We start from the raw sequence: 17,636 nt of genomic DNA, 5'->3' as shown, positions 1-17,636 counted from the left end.
GATGCTGGGAGGGATTGGGGGCAGGAGGAGAAGGGGACGACAGAGGATGAGATGGCTGGATGGCATCACTGACTCGATGGACGTGAGTCTGAGTGAAGTCCGGGAGTTGGTGATGGACAGGGAGGCCTGGCGTGCTGCGATTCATGGGGTCGCAAAGAGTCGGACACAACTGAGTGACTGAACTGAACTGATATATGTATACATATATATACACATACATACATATATGTATATGATGACATCACTGACTCAATGGACATGAGTTTGAGCAAAGTCCAGGAGAGAGTGAAGGACAGGAAAGCCTGTCCATGGACTTTGTGCTGCAGTCCATGGGATCACAAAGACTCAGACACAACCGAGTGACTGAAAAACAACATATATATTTTAAATGTACATACATATGTCCTTTAAAAAAAATATTAGGTGGGGAGGAAAAAGCTGACAAAAACACTCAGAACTACAGTGAATTATACGAAGTTTTCATCAGCAGGCATATAGATGATTAAGCATTCTTTCTGGGAGAGTTGCCCACCAGAGGCAGACTTGGCAAGAAGGGCCCATCTGATGGGGTGACAGGGGTTCCCAGAAATAGCCCAAGTGCTGTTTGGTGTCACTGGCCCTCCTGACCTTTGCCTGGAGCACTCCCTTCCTAGCTCCCTGCTTACCCATCCTCTGTCTCAGGAAGTCCCCAGGCTGGCCCTGCCGAGTTGAGTTTTATCATAGTGTTTTGTAAGTACTTGTTTGTTTACTGACTCTTTGGGAGACTCCTCAGCTTCTTGAAGGCAGAAATGTCCTGGCTGGCTTGTCTGCCTGCCAGTGGTGTATGTGTGTGCTCAGTTGTGTCCAACTCTTTGCGACCCCGTGGACTGTAGCCCGCCAGGCTCCTCTGTCCATGGAATTCTCCAGGCAAGAATACTGGAGTGGGTTGCCATGCCCTCCTCCAGGGGATCTTCCCCACCCAGGTATCAAACCTAAGTCTCCTGCATCTCCGGCATTGACAGGAGGGTTCTTTACCCCTGATCAGGAAAGCATGCTATGTAATAGGCGCTCAGTAAATATGTGCCATGTTGGATACATTTCCTGTTTCTGGATCAGTTGGGGTGAAAACTCCTCAGATTTACACAACCTTTTATATGTTGATGATCATTCAAAACAAATGTATTCAATTTTAATAAAAACCAGGCTGTTCTGTTGGTTCCTAATGGGGGGAGGGGCTTAGGTGGCTGATGCCCAAGGGAGGGTCACATGGGTGATGCTAACTAACAAGAATGGGGTTTTTCACTTTCTGTCATCCCCAGTTTCACACGGTCGGCACTAGCCGTCTAAACAGACAGCCCTGGTTGACCAGGCACGTTAGGATAAAAGAGTGTGGCAGGCTTGCTTGGGGTTTGGCCGCACATTCAGTTGCTTGGAGTTCACAGAGTGATGAGCAGGTTGTATACTTTGCCAGGCTTCTGTAACCAGGACAGATCGAGGGCAGTGGTCCCCAAGAGTTTGCAGCGCCATGGCTAAGGAGAAACTGGGCTTCCCTGTAGCATACTGAAAGGGTGAGAGGTGGTGGGGAGCCTGAGATGTTCATAGAGGGGAGCCTCTGGGATTCCGTCTGCGGGTGCAGCAGGCCATGCTGGGGACACAAGAGGACTCGGAGTGCCAAGGAGACATGCCGAATCACAGAGGCAGCTAAAAAGACACACTCCTGCCATGGGGCCAAGACGAACATTCTACAAGCGTCCCCTTTCCAGTTAAGCCCATCCTGGAGTAAATGGTCATTTTAGAGGAACAACCTTCTTGGACTTGGCGATTTCTGGACTGTATCATTAGGATAGCTTGGATGCCTAATACTGAGCTCTATTTTTAGCCTGTTGGAGTGAAAGCAGGGGCTCGTGTGCTTGGCACCAGTGAGGAATTTTCCACTCAGTCCCCATGTAGGGAAGCACTAATCTAACGCTGGCCCATCGAGGAGACCTTGCTCGTATTTCAGCCATCCGCTGTGTCATCACCCCGGATCTGGCTTAGGGTGGAAGATGGGGGACAGAGGATGGTGTGTGAAAGCCTTTCCAAGGGATCCTTCGGGGCGGCCTCACTCCCGATAACTCAGCAGAACTTCAGGCCATGCTGGACTCTGCTGAGCCACGAAGGGTTGGAAGGGTGACTCTACGAGGCAGGGAGTGGAGAGTGGAAATTCCCTCTAGGTTCTCATCCTGCCTGAGGAGCAGTGTCCCCAGAGTCCAAGCTGTTGACTCATTCCATCACGTCATTCTGGTTTGGCTCAAAGAAAACCAAGAGGAACTTAATTGATGCAGAGAATTCATAAATTAGAAGAGTTATGTCATTTCAAAAACAGGCACTTAAGGAAGAAGGGCTGCAGCTCAACTGCTCCAGCCAGCCCCCTGGAGCAGAGCTGCGCCAGCGTCTTCAGCAGGGACGCGTGGGGAGGCGGTCGGAAAGGGTCAGAGAAAGCTGACCAGGAAAAGCTAAACAGCTACCCTATCAAGTATTACAGCCCCATGTAGGCCGGAATGGAAACGAACTGAAGTGCAACCCGCAAATCCACACCAAGGACAAATACCCTGCCAAGGAGGCAGGGGTGGGTGGGATGTGAATGTAGCCAGGGAACATTTTCAGTGAAGCAGAGTCATCAGGGGCTGGCAGTGCCTGTCCTCCAGTTAGATGTAGAAAGCTTGCTGGTAACTTGTGCTTGGATCCAAGCTGGGGATCGGTGTGATTTGGGTGTCAACATTGGGTCTTTATAAGTGTGGGTTGGAGGGAGAATCTCCTTGTGTTAGTGTTTGATGAAGAGTGTAGACCTTGGCTTGAACCTCCTGCTTCGCCACTTCCTGGGTAGTTGTGCGTGTTACTTGGCTGATTTCCTAACCATGGAGCCTCAATTTTGTCCTCCAGAATGGAAAATAAACCATGGAGCCGGTTGACCATATTTGGAGGAGTAAGTGAGCATAAGGCTTACCCTGTGCTGTGCCTGGTGTCTAGGAAGTGTTTGGTCAGTTCAGTTCAGTCATATAGTCATGTCCGACTGTGACCTCATGGACCGCAGCACGCCACGCTTCCCTGTCCATCACCAACTCCCAGAGCTTGCTCAAACTCACGTCCATTGAGTCAGTGATGCCATCTAACCGTCTCATCCTCTGTCATGCCCTTCTCCTGCCTTTGATCTTTCTCAGCATCAGGGTCTTTTCCAAGGAGTCAGTTCTTCCAATCAGGTGGCCAGAGTATTGGAGTTTTAGCTTCAGCATCAGTCCTCCCAATGGATATTCAGGACTGATTTTCTTTAGGATTGACTGGTTTGATTGCCAGTGTTTGATCAAGGTCAGTGTTAATGTTGATGTAGTAATCAGCAGGGGCTTCCCAGGTGGCTCAGTGGTAAAGAATCCACCTGCCAATGCAGACAACGCAGGAGATGCAGGTTCCATCCCTGGATTGGGAAGATCCCTCTGGAGAAGGAAATGGCAACCCACTCGAGTATTCTTGCCTAGGAGATCCCATCGACAGAGGACCCTGGCGGGCTACAGTCCATCGGTTACAAAGAGTCATACACAAATGAGCAGACACACAATTAGCACACCTTTACCGAGTTTAGTTATTTCCCTTGACTTTTTAGCCATCAGATTTGTTGCTTCTCTTTGGCAGCTGACACTTCTTGATGAGCTGTTTGATGACTTTGATACCATTGGTTTGGTCATCTGTCTTTGCAGAAGGTTGGGCATGAGGGCAGGATGGATCTTCATTGATCATCCTCATCTTTGCTTCCCAGAATGGAGAGGGTGCAAGTCTCTCATCTCACTGGCTTCCCTCCTGTTTGCCCTGCATCTCTTTTCCCTTCCCGGCTCCTCCCTTTCTTCTCTTCCTTCTTCTCTTTCGCTCCCTCATTTGCATTTCTCCTCAAGCAAAGATAGGTGGGGCAGGCCTGACCACACATGTCAGTGTCGTTTTCATCCAAGTGATTCAAATCTAAGGATCTTCACCCACATCATCAGCACCGTCTCCACCTGAGGCCTGTCCTCCCTGGACCTTCAAGCCCCTCCTTTCCCATGTCCCCGAGGCTTCCGTGGCTGGAAAGTGGGGTGTGATGGCTGGTGATCCGGGATACCCATGTACGGGTACCATCCACCCAGGGCTTCATCCCAGGGCTGCTACAAGAGCTGAGGGAAACCTTGGCTTTCGGTTAGCAGTCAGAGTTGTCTTATGGATTTTTTGTTAGGTTCTAGTTGTTCTGTTTGCAACCTTGACGAAGTCTTTGCAACCCTCAGCAGCTCTCAGAGTGAATCTTGAGCTGCTCAAGAGTGATGCTATTTCTGTTCTGATAAGGTTAGTATTTCAGTTCTCGGACTGTGCTTCAAATTGAGGATGTGAAGTCCTCAGTTGTATCCAACTCTTTGTGACCCCATGGACCATACAGTCTGTGGAATTCTTCTCCTGACCAGAATACTGGAGTGGGTGGCTGTTCCATTCTCCAGGGTATCTTTCCAAGCCAGGGATAGAACCCAGGTCTCCCGCATTGCAGGCAGATTCTTTACCAGCTGAGCTACCAGGGATATAATTCAAAATGTCTCTTTCCCAGGTGCCGCTAGTGATAGAGAACCTGCCTGCTGATGCAGGAGACATAGAAGATTCGGGTTCGATCCCTCAGTTGGAAAGTTCTCCTGGAGAAGGAAATGGCAACCCACTCCAGTATTCTTGCCTAGAAAATCCCATGGACAGAGGAGCCTGCAGGCTACAGTCCATGGGGTCACAGAGTTGGACATGACTGAAGCGACTTTGGAGATATTGAAGGAGCAGAAACAAGTTAGTTTTTTCAGTAGTTTGAAATTATTTCAGGGTAAATACTGAAGTTTACCCTCTCTGGAATATCAGGCTCTCTTAATTTGTAGTAACAAGTCAGCTGGCTGTATTCCGCTGATGTTTGAACAAGGACCTGTCCCTGTGATCAGTCTGATTAGACGTTTTCCCCGTGTTGTACTCTCTAGTCTTTGAACTTAGAGTAGAATCACAACAGAGCCAGGAAGGTGCTTTAAAAAAAAAAAGAGCGAGAAGAGAGATAAATGTAAATTCTCAACACATTCAGATATTCAGTATGGAAAAGCACCTCTTATCTGTAGGATGTCATCCAGTTGCAAATAAAATCAAAGGAAATGGCAGAGTTGTAATAACAAGCAACGCTTTGTACAGAGGGTAAAAGTGCCAGGCATTGTTCTAACTGCTTCACCTGTGTTAGTTTATTTAACCATCAGGATAACCCTGTGCAGTGGGCGTGGCACTGGAAGGGTATGCACTCTCAGAGGTGGTCTCCTGCCTTCAAGTTCCTGGAGGGCAAGGATGCTGCAGGCTGGGGTGGGAGGTGGGAGCTTCATGAGTGAGGTGGGGTCCACTGTCCCCCAAAGGGTATATCATTGCTGCATTAGTCTCGAGAGATCCGTGACTTAATCACTGTTAATGCTTGTGACTAAAATAGCTCTCAGAGTTTTATTTTGGCATGAAATTCCGGTATTGCTTAGCACATGCCCTTTGTATGACCTGAGACCCTGCCATGGGCCCAGAGTAGCTCACATGTCACCAGGGTCTAAATGCAGGAGACACAGGGACACAATCGTGACGACTGTCTATTCTCGTTCAGCCCAGATTGTCTGGAGGTGCTGACATCAAAGTCAGAGGAGGTTATGAAAGAAAGAGTGTTCACGCAGCCTTGATGATATCTCTGCTAGATATTTGGTATCCATTTAAGCCAAAATTCCCTCTTGGGAAATGTTTGCATTGGGTGTGCATTCTATACAGTGAAAGAAACTTTCCTTGAAGGCCTGTATATTTGGCATCTCTCACTGGAAGAGAATTTATAGAACACATCTTTCCTAGTTATTATTAATAATAAAATCATAACAAATGTAAGTCTTGATGCTGACTCATATCTTCAACAGCTTCTCTGTTTTATGTCCTAATAGGAATTTGATTTGAAAACAAGCAAGCAGTCATTTAGTGACAAATGGCATTCTTTGCAGTAAATAATACTTCGAGTGGGAGTTTTCCTCTTCTTCTTCCAATGCACAGAGTGGAACAAAATACTTGGAGACCTCTAATTTGGTGTTGATCTTATGACAAAGAGAAATGTTTCGTATTAGGTTTTCTGTTCAGTGTTCATTAGGTAGCTGGCCGTGCATGTATGGATGAAAGGGTAAGTTTAAGGAGACTTGGTAAAATAAACATCTGTCAGAGAGCTATGGCATTGGCATTTTCATGGTCAAAAATCTAGTTAATAGTAACAATAATTAAAAATGTAAAATAATATATAACAGTAGACTAATGTGTAGACATGCAGAGAATTACTGTAGGTTGATATCCACAGAGTAGAATATAGAGAAAAGTGCAACTACAGGGTATTATTAATATTATATGACAAGCTTTGTGATTTGAATGTGGTACAAATGAATGAGTCATACTTGGCTTTGTTAAGTTTTGTATATGCTTATCTAATGAGAAAATTATCTCCTTAAGGACTTGACTTATAAATATTTGCTTAATGTGATTCATTAGTTAAACATGTGAAAGTCCTTATCCAGCCTCAAACGAGGGGAATCTCGGTGTCCGTTTTGTTTTTTCAGAATGAAAGTGCCCTTGTGAAAGAGAAAGAGCTGTCAATCGAGCTTGCGAACATCAGGGATGAAGTTGGTAAGTGGGGCCTCGGCATGAGGAATGGGAAGAGGGTGTCTTTTTCCTGGTATGTGAACGTGTAACAAAAGCAGCTGTGTCTCAATTAATAACCAGAGCAGACCTGCCTGGACAGATGGGAGCATCTTCCCCAGAGCAGTGGTGGGTTCTTGTAGTCTTGGGGGCGGGGCATTGATTTCTCTGCAGCATCTCTGTTGTCATAAAGGCAGCTTGCTAACAGTTCACAGTGGAACTAATCAGGCTTGACTCCACTTCTCACAGATGGCAGCGCATCTCTGCATCTGCCTTGTGTGGGGTGACACGCACCCCCCGTGTGATCCCTCCCTCTGCCCCAGGGAAGGCACAGCTCCTAGAAGCAGCTCAGCTCTGGTGGGTAGCTGGAGCGCTCCCGGTAAGATGCTTCCTGCCATTGTTCACCCCACCGTGAAACATTCTGTGATCTAGAATGTGAATCTGGATGGCTGTAACAATGCTAGGGTTCATCTCGAAACTCCTCCACTTTGGCCGATAGGATGGTGTCATTCTGGCTGAACCATAGGAGACCTTGCCAGTGACGGGATGACCCCTAGACCCTGGGATATCTTCCATCATAGACTTTCACTCTTGGCCGTAGGTCAGACCAAGGATCTGCCATGTTCCGATTACTTGATCCCATTCTATTCTTGGGATCCTTTACTCCAACAGAGGTGACATGAACATGACCTAGTCCCCTCAGCATGCTCTTCTCTTTATGAGGAGTGTCTCCTCCATCCAGTGTGGTCCTGGAGGCGGCCCACCTATGCAGGTGCGGCCTCCTCCGCCAGCAAGGCCCTTCAACAGGCCCATCCATCCTACGTGGGTGGCACCCGTTTTGGGGTCAGCCGTGAGGCATCGAGTGTGGAGGCCAGACTTCCCTGGAGAATACGGGCCCCCAGGACGCACGGTGGATGGGGTCATGATTTTCAGTTTTCCCCACCCTTTCTTTTTAGAAGTGAAAGTGTTAGCTGCTTCAGTTGTGTCCGACTCTTCACAACCGCATGGCCTGTAGCCCCCCAGGCTCCTCTGTCCGTGGGATTCTCCAGGCAAGAATCCTGGAGTGGGTTGCCAATTCCTTCTCCAAGGGATCTTGCCCACCGAGGGATCAATCCCGGGTCTCCCACGTTGCAGGCAGATTCTTTACCATCTGAGCCATTATTTTTACCTTAAAATTTGTGTTTTGTTTCTTCACCATGAGTTTTCCACTTCCTCCGCCATCGAGACAGGGCCGCCATGGCCTCTTCTCCCCTCTTAGGGGAACAGTCCTGTGGGGAAGGCCTCATGTCATGACCCCTCCCCAGCCTCACCTGTGCGGCGCCCACACCCCTGCCAGTGGGATGGATGCACAGGACCGGAAGTGGCAGTGTTGGTGAGGGACTCCATTGAAGCCCCAGTCCACACACGCGTGTTTCTCTCATGCAATGGTCGGGCTCTCGGTTGGTTCCTGGGCCGTGGAGGAAATGACTGAGGTCCTGGCAGAGTGAGCTGGCTCACGTCCGTGTCCGTGGATTCCCCTTCATCAAAAGGAGATTTGATTAAAGAAGAGAGTGATGACGGGGCAGTCTGCAAGGTGACTCATAGCTCTGAGCTGTGTAGCACCTTGAGTCTGAAGACAGAGGACAAATTCTTCCACTGTGGGGTGAGTGCCTGCCGGGAGAGATGTCTGCTCCCCCTGGGCAGACGTTAGATCCAGGTGTCCGTCCTAACCCAGCGGGTGAAATGTACCAAACCCAGTGCCCTTGCCCTCTGTGCTTTCCCGAAGCTTCTGAGTGCAGCAGGAACCCCTCAGGGATCACGCTGGGGCTTTGTATGGAAGTCTTCTTTGATTTCTGCATTAGTGCTAAGAGGAGCACCAGAATCCACCTGCCGAGTGAAAAAGCCATGGGGTGTGGGGAAAGGAAGGCCACTCAGCCCAGCATTCGGCTCCAGAGGGCGCTTTAGCTGTGAGTCCCTGAGCCACTGTGGAGGCGGCATTTGTGAGGGGGAAAGACAAGGGGGCGGGGGCACCAGCCATTAACTGTAACGTCATGAATTCTGGTGTCTTGACCTGAGCGGTGTTCCTTTGAAGGGAAGAGGGCACCTGGCTATGTTCACCGACCTGGAAGCTCTCTGAAGCCCGCTGTTCCAGAGTTTTTATAACGCATCCTCCAGTGCCCCCTCTCCCTGGAGGTTGGTGAGGGGCCCCGGAAGCTCCAGCCCTCTGATGGCCTGGTCTGTCCTGTGACCTGCCCGTCCTGAGGCTCTCTAGGTGCCTCAGGGAGTTACCTCCTTAGCATAAATTCAGTCACAGAAGGACTCATTATAAATATGAGAGACACTCCTGTCACCCAGGAATTCAGAAGGGTTTTAGGAACTCCAGGGGACAAATACCGGTATATTATTCTACCTCACCTAGCCAAGGCACCTGGCCGAGGTACTGCCCAGACATAGAGAACCCCTCCTGCATTCAGCAGTTTTCTGAGCACCTTTATGCAGCAGGCGCAGTCGTCGCATTGTGATGGAGGCCCAGGCCTTAGTGACTATAGTCTGTCTACTCACTGCATTTGAGAGATCAGTAAATCCAGACTTGGTCAAAGATTTTATCTAAAGCTGGGAAGTCTGTAAGAAGGACCAAGAAGAAGAGCTTAGTTCTCCTTAATCTCAGTCCATCCATTCATTAAACAGTTATTTATTAGGTACTTAGTATGTGCCAGGTGGGCTATCCAGGTGGCTCAGTGGTAAAGAATCCACCTGCCAATACGGGAGACTCAGGTTTGATCCCTGGATCGGGAGGTACCCCTGGAGAGGGAAATGGCAACCCACTCCAGTATTCTTGCTTGGGAAATCCCATGGACAGAGGAGCCTGACAAGCTACAGTCTATGGGGTCACCAAGAGTCAGACTGAAGTGACTTAGCTCGCACTTGCGTTTTTCATCTGACCCGAAAACTTTAGAAATGTTAACGTGAAATGTAGTTTTAAAACCGAAAGCAGTGATTAATAAAGCAGTCATTCTGGCAAAGCTTCTCAAGTGTTGTACAGGAAGCTAAATGGTTAAGTCTACATTTGGATTCAAGTTGGCATATTGAAACAGAGCAAACAATACCTGAATGTTTTCTGTAACACGAAATAAAAACATTAAAGAATTCCAAGAGCTTTGATACAAAGGTATGATAGTAACCTAAGTTTGTGATAGTAAGCACTGAATTGTTATTTATTATGTTCTTAAGTTACTGAATAGAATGCAATTTTCAATTTGCTCTTGTTTATAACTAGCAGCTTACATATACACACCCACTGTAAGTATATTTGTGAGATGATTTTACCTCCTAGGGTTTATACAGAAAATGTGTTTTCCAATTTATGATCATAATCCCTTGTATTTACCAGGTGCTTAGTACTTACCAAGCTCTGTCATGTGATATGTTTTATTTATTCATTCATTCAGATTGCTCTGTGAAGTAGGTGCTGGTGTCTCTTATATGAAATTGAAGCTCAGAAAGATTAAATGACTTCCAAAAGAGCATACAGCTAGTGTGTACAGAGTCGAGTCTTAAACCCAAGTCTAGAATTCTTCTACTCATTGTATGTGATTTTACTACAGCATCTCCAGCATCACCATCACATTTGGTGATAATTGTTAATTTAATAGATTAAAAAATCAGGTGAACAAAATAAAATAGCTTTTTCTTCCAGTTCTATATGTTGTCGTTCAGTCGCTAAGTTGTGTCTGATTCTTTGCGACCCCTTGGACTACAGCACGTCAGGCTTCCCTGTCCATCACCAGCTCCCGGAGCTTGCTCAAACTCATGTCCATCATTGATGATGCCATCCAAGCATTTCATCCTCTGTTGCACCCTTTTTCTCCTGCCCTCAATCTTTCCCAGTATCAAGATCTTTTCCAATGAGTTGGCTTTTCCCATCAGGTGACTTCCACGCAAAAGGATGAAAGATGCTAGTACGCATCTGTCCAGACGTAGGTTAGAGTGTAATTATGTTAATTCATCAGTAAGCTATAGCTGTTAGGATTGGGTTCAAGAACAAATAGCAAACTCCCTAAAGAATGGGAGTTTCCTCAAAGTAGATGTTTATTTCTCCCTTATATAAAAGTTGGAGGAGTTCCAGGTGGCTCAGTGGTAAAGAACCCACCTGCCAATCCACTGAATCTGCATGCAGGAGATGCTGGTTCCATCCCAGCTGGGCATGGCAACCCACTCCAGTATTCTTGCTGGAGAATCCCCATGGACAGAGGAGCCTGGTAGGCTGTGTCTATGGGGTCACAAAAAGTTGGACGCACCTGAGCATGCGTGCGAACACCTAGGGGTAGGTGTGATTCTGTTCCACTAAGTCCACAGAGGGGGTGGGCAGGCTTCCTACAGCTCAGCATTCTCCCATTCCCAAGACAGTGGTACTTCATCTAGTGGGCCAGGATAGCTGTGGTCAGTACTAAGTGCCACCTGGTCATCACATCTCTAGTCCAGTTAGTAGGATGGAAGAGGGAATGAACAAAAAAGCAGAGACAGTAGGTCAGCTCTTTCCTTGGGAAAAACGTTTCCAGGAATTTCTATCTCATTGCCCAGCTCTAAGTCACAGGGCAAACCTAGTCATAAGAAGGACCTGGAGTTGTGCTCTGCTTTGGTGACTTTGCCTGGATATTTTACTGCTATGGAGGAAGGCGAGAATGTGCTGTGGGCCTCACTTTCCTCCGTCAGTAAGATGGAACCCTAGCGCTTGTCACACTAGCTGAATGAGAGGAAAGGACAGAGCACAATGTTTGGCAGGAAATTGGGGCACAGGATATGCTAATTCCCTTAGGTTTCAGATTAGATTCTGTTGTCTTCCTTCCCTTCACAGCTTTAAAAAAATCTAAGTTAAAATGCAAAACCCAAGAAGGCACCTCAGAAAAAATAACTAATCTTGGGATCACAAAAATAATGCACATTTTCTTATGTATAAAAATATCTCTTCTAAGCACACCAATGAAAAGACAATTTGCCAGATTGGATAAAAAAGCAAGATTCAGCTATGGGCTGCGTAAGAGAAATCCACTTCAAATGTAAAGGAGTGGATATTTAAAAGTAAAAGGAGAGAAAAAAGATATACTATGCTAACACGGAGAAGGCAATGGCACCCCACTCCAGTACTCTGGCCTGGAAAATCCAGTGGACGGAGGAGCCTGGTAGGCTGCAGTCCATGGGGTCACTAGGAGTTGGATACAACTGAGCTACTTCACTTTCACTTTTCACTTTCACACATTGGAGAAGGAAATGGCAACCCACGCCAGTGTTCTTGCCTGGAGAATCCCAGGGACGGGGGAGCCTGGTGGGCTGCTGTCTATGGGGTCGTACAGAGTCAGACACGACGGAAGCGACTTAGCAGCAGCAGCAGCATGCTAACACCAGGCTTCCCAGGTGGCACTAGTGGTAAAGAACCTGCCGGACAATGCAGGAGATGTAAGAGATGTGCGTTTGATCCCTGGGTCGGGAAGATCTGCTGGAGAAAGGCATGGCAACCCACTCCCATATTCTTGCCTGGAGAATCCCATGGACAGAGGAGCTACTGTCCATGGGGTTGCAAAAAAGTTGGACGTGATTTATCGACTAAACAACAGTAACAGTGTTAGTATTATGCAAAGTAAACTTCAGATCAATACTGTTACTATAGATGGAGATGCCATTACGTAAGGAACAAGGAGTCAGTTCACCTAAAAAAGATAGCAGTGCTGAATACCTACGTGCCTAGAAATAGAGCTTCAAATCAGACGAAGCAAAACACGGTGGAACTGAAAGAAACAGACACACTGTTACTGTTGGAGACTTCAGCACTCCTCTCCCAGTTCTGAGAGAAGGAGCAGGCAGAAAATCAGCTGGAGTTTAAAAGACCTGAATAGCAGTTATCGACCAGTTGAGCTAGTTGACCTAATTGACATTGACAGAAGGTTCCAGATAACAAACAGGACGTACATCCTTCTCAAATACACGTGGAATGTTGACCGAAGTGGACCATAACGCTGAGCCGTAGAACAGACCACAGCACATATTAAAAGACTGAAATTAAACAGATCATTTTGGACTATAACAGAATTAGACTGTAAATCAGTAACACGAAAATAACCTGGAAAGCTGGAAATACTTGGAAATTAAACAACATACAACTAATACATGAGTCAAAGAGGAAACCACAAAGTAAATTAGAAGCTTATGTTGAATTGAGTGACAACACAAACACAAAATCTGTGGATGCAAAATTCTCTCTGATCAGGGGCGTTGAATCTTCTCACTCGATTTTCTCAGCAACTTTGTCAGGGGAGTACCCAAATACATAGTAATGTTCACTATTTAACTATCACTGTTCTAGGTTCTAAGGTGGAGAGCAGGCAGTGTTATTTAGAAGAAGGTTTGATCTAGTCTGATGTCAGAAACGTGAGTGTGATTATAGAGCTTCAAATATACTGTTCTCTTTGCAAGATAACCACTCAGCATGACGAAGTCCAGAAGCTACCTGGCCTTCCTGTAAGTAAATGATGTTCTGAGCTGGGAAAAATTCAAATCAGTGATGTCAGCTGCCAGGATTAGATTTTTATCCCAGTAAATGTAATTTTCTAAAGTTATTTTAGTTTCTATCTCAGACAGGTGCTTAACCATCCAGAGTAATATCAAAACTACAAACTCCCTTAAATGTACCAGAGACTGGGTTTGGTTGCCATGGAAAGTACACCATCAGCTACAGTTCCAAAGAACTACTTTCTTAAAGACAATGATTTATTCCAATCGGCAGCAGCACATTTTTTGATATTTATAAAATTCTTTAAGGTTGCTAGGTGTATAGCACCATCTGATTATTTTATATGGAGATGTCTATTTTGTGATCCTCTAAAACATTTGCTCCTTTGTGAATAAAGATAATCTTTTCTGATATATGTTAATATTTTTAAATGTGTGGTTTTAATTCTTAACCTGAATTGACTGAATAAAAATCAAGATACTAAGGGCTGCCCATAAAATACCCAGAGGACAAGCAGTTTCTTGAAACTTGGAGTCAGCTGCTTCTGCAAAATTTTGACTTCATAATAAATCTAATGTTTAGATCGGTGTATGATTTACAAAGCTCTTCCACGTATTATTTCATTTGATCCTGACAACAGCCCTAGGGGACAGACAGGTAAGGTAGATAATACAACCACCGGTTTAACGGTGACTAAATCATGGCTCTAGAGAATGAAAGCAAACCCCAAATCATGTAGCTATTAAGGATAACGGAGCTGGGTCTTTATCTTGTTCCACCATGACCATAGCATGCTGCCTTCGTATTGTAAGATTTCAGTTGGTGTCTTGGGGAAGATAAGAAAAAGCAAGAAAAAGATGTGACATGCTCTATAGATTTAACCTGAAAATTGCCAAAGAGCAGTTTTGCAAAAAAACATAATGCTTTAAATGACAGACAATCACATACAAATTATGCAAATATAATCATCGCCTCTTTGTGAGTTTCTCAGTCACATAGATCCCTTTTATTTTTCTTTGTATCTTGAGCCCCAGCCCAGAGCTTGTTAGCACGTTAAGTGTGAACTATGTCATTGTTTCATTTTATAAATGTGATTGAAATCCAGGAGATGCACCTGTTGGTGTGCCAGGAGTAAAGATGGGTGTGATGTGGTCTCTGAGCTCAGGGGACATCTGTGCACTGGAGGGATGGGTACATAAGAAGGTGACTAAAACCCAGTGTGCTGAGTAAGGTGCTGGAGGTCTGGAAGTTCAGAGGATGGTTTGTAACTCAGGGGTCTGGGAAAGGCTTCTGGGGTAAAACAGCTAAGCTTAAAGGAAATCAAGGAGTCAGTGAAGAAGTGGTTCTTCTACACTTGATCAGTTACAGCAACAGGGTTAGTGAAGTCCTTGACTTACCTCGTTTGGGAAATGAGAAAAATAGTAAAGAAGTGTTTTCCTGGGGTGATCCCTTAACCAGAGGAAAAGGGCAAATGAGCTTGTCTATGTGGCACCCCACTCCAGTACTCTTGGCTGGAAAATCCCATGGATGGAGGAGCCTGGTGGGCTGCAGTCCATGGGGTCGCTAAGAGTCGGACACTACTGAGCGACTTCACTTTCTCTTTTCACTTTCATGCATTGGAGAAGGAAATGGCAACCCACTCTAGTGTTCTTGCCTGGAGAATCCCAGGGACAGGGAAGCCTGGTGGGCTGCCGTCTATGGGGTCACACAGAGTCAGACACGACTGAAGTGACTTAGCATAGCATAGCATGAAACTCTTTAAACTACTTGCAGACAAAGCAGGGCAGTGTTTGGACTATTAGACTTCGATGATTCTCCCTTCAGAGATTTTTTTTTACCGTTTAGTTTTTCTTAGTTTTTCCAATGCCATTATGAAATTATTCTCACTCATTCAAAAAGTATCCACAAATACCACCAAAGCCAGATTTAAGAATACTGTCCATCAATTTACTGTATTTGGCATTAATTTGAACAAAGTAATAATGTAAATTGGGCTTCCCTGGCAGCTCAGTGGTAAAGAATCTACCTGCCAAGGGAGGAGATGCAGGTTCAGTTCCTGGGTTGGGAAGATTCCCTGTAGAAGGAAATGGAACCCACTCCAGTATTCTTGCCTGGGAAATCCCATGGACAGAGGAGAATGATGGGCTATAGTCCACGGGGTCACAAAAGAGTCAGACAGAACTTAGTGACTAAACAACCACAACAATACATAAGTTGCAGTATATGCATCTGTTATATTCAGATCACTCTTTTTTTTATCAGAATTGCAGTTTTTCGTCTGAATTTCAGGTCTTCAGGAGGTTAACTCTGGTGAAGAACAAGGAACTTGACCGATTCTGCACTGCAAGGAACCATGTAAAGACGTAGCAGGTTTCAGTGATAATGAAACTGGTCATGGCCTCTGGGCTCCTTAACATAGCTAATTTCTTTAATAAAAAGAAAAGAAGTAAAAAGTTAATGAAGAATTTGGTCAGAATTTAGCTAAATCAGGAGTATGATTCCAGATGGAGAGACCAGGCGGCTGCTGAGTGTGGACACTGTTAGTGCAACAAGAATGGCTTTGACTTGCAAGGAAACGCCTTTTAACTAGGTTTACTAGAGCCCAATATTGAAAACAGAAATCCCAACTTACTAATTTCCAGTGAGAAATGATATTTCTTCTTAAAAGCAGATCTGCTTAGAAAGCTGAAATTGTAATCAGAAGATGTCTTCGTGGACCAGACTCGATAGTATGCTATAAATAATTATGGCATCTTGCTGAGATAGCCTTGGGCAACTATCTGCATGCCTTTCTTTTCTGGGACCTCAGTTCTTAGCCAGGGATCCCCATGGAGGGAGATGGAAGCCTATTAGAGCCACCTGGGAGCTTATTTCAACTATGCATTCATTGCCCTGCTTCCAACCTTCGTAGAGTAACTAGTCTTGGAGAAGACTCTTGAGAGCCTCTTGGACTGCAAGGAGATCAAACCAGTCATCCCTAAAGGAAATCAACCCTGAATATTCATTGGAAGGACTGATGCTGAAGATGAAGCTCCAGTACTTTGGCCACCTGATGTGAAGAGCTGACTCATTAGAAAAGACCCTGATGCTGGGAAAGATTGAAGGCAAAAGAAGAGGGTGGCAGAGGATGAGATGGTCAGATAGCATCACTGATTCGGCGGACATGAACTTGGGCAAACTCTGGGAGATAGTGAGGGATTGGGAGGCCCGCTGTGCTGCAGTCCATGGGGTCGAAAAGAGTAGGACATGACTGAGCAAGTGAACAACAGCAGTAGCGTTGGACTAGTTACAGTGTACCTCACACAGCCAGTTACGGTAGCATTGGACTAGTTACAGTGTACCTCACACAGCTAGTTACGGTAGCATTGGACTAGTTACAGTGTACCTCACACAGCTAGTTACGGTAGACTGTACACAGCTGTAAGCACCAAGTACATGAGGCAGCTGTTCCTAAGCAATAGATGTCACAGGCCTGTGATCCTGTGGCGAAGACACTGTATTCCCAAATGCAGGCCCAGGTTCAATCCCTGGTCAGGGATCTAGGTCCCACATGCCTCAACAAAGAGTTCGCATGCGACATCTTAAAAAACCCCACTTGCCACTCTCAAGACCCAGAGCAGCCAGGTAAATAATGAAAACATAAATCTTAAAAAAAAATGAGGACATCACTCTGAGCCCGCTGTTGGCCCCGACTCCCTGCCTGGGGTCACTGACCAGACCACAGCCCAGAGAGGTGGTCCGGCAGTGACCACTGACTGTCTCGCTGTGTGGCAGAAACAGATACCAGTTCCAGGTGATTAAAGCAGCTGAAAGTCATGGGACTGAGCACTGGAGAGCAGTCAGCTGGGCAGAGGAGGCCCTGGGAATTTGCACATGGGTATTCCTGGGTGTTTGGAGATGAAGTATGGGCATCGAATGCCTGGGGAGGCCTGGCAGAGGGCAGCCGCTGCAGGGTGAGCTGAGTGGAGGCACCAGACACTGTGCGGTGCAGGGAGACGTTGGAATTGCAGCTGAGCCAGGGTGGAGAGACCTCACTGAACACCTCGACTCGAGACCCAAGAAAGGCCAGGCTTTAGGAGTGAGGACCAGGACTGAGAATAAGGGTCTCTAGGAAAACTGAAGCGGACCCACCCTAACAAAGGGTAAAATCTAAGTCTGGTGGAGTCGAGAGTAATTTACCTGCCTGTTCAAGTAATACACGCTCCTTTTAGTAAGTGTGCATGCGTGCTGAGTTGCTTGCCATGTCAGACTCTGCGACCCCAGGGACTGTAGCCCGCCAGGCTCCTCTTCCATGGGATTCTCCAGGCAAGAGCACTGGAGTGGGTTGCTATGTGTTCCTCCAGGGAATCTTCCTGCCCCAGGGATCGAACCCACGTCTCATGTCTCCAGTATTGGCAGGCAGGTTCTTTACCACTAGCGCCACCTGGGAAGCCCTCCTCTAGATACCATCTATTTAAAAATTAGA

At 46.3% G+C, this 17,636-nt stretch overlaps 1 protein-coding gene across 1 annotated transcript in view; it reads left to right on the top strand.

Moving 5' to 3' along the window:
- Positions 1–17,636, top strand: part of MTUS2 (microtubule associated scaffold protein 2) — a 65,734-nt gene that overhangs the window by 6,966 nt on the left and 41,132 nt on the right. Inside the window, exon 2 of the mRNA XM_055542461.1 lies at positions 6,609–6,675. Coding sequence (XP_055398436.1) covers positions 6,609–6,675 — 67 coding nt within the window. The remainder of the gene's footprint in view (positions 1–6,608; positions 6,676–17,636) is intronic.

Source organism: Bubalus kerabau, chromosome 12 (assembly GCF_029407905.1).
Source record: "Bubalus kerabau isolate K-KA32 ecotype Philippines breed swamp buffalo chromosome 12, PCC_UOA_SB_1v2, whole genome shotgun sequence".
Classification (NCBI taxonomy): domain Eukaryota; kingdom Metazoa; phylum Chordata; class Mammalia; order Artiodactyla; family Bovidae; genus Bubalus; species Bubalus kerabau.
This window is presented reverse-complemented; position numbering and strand designations above follow the sequence as displayed.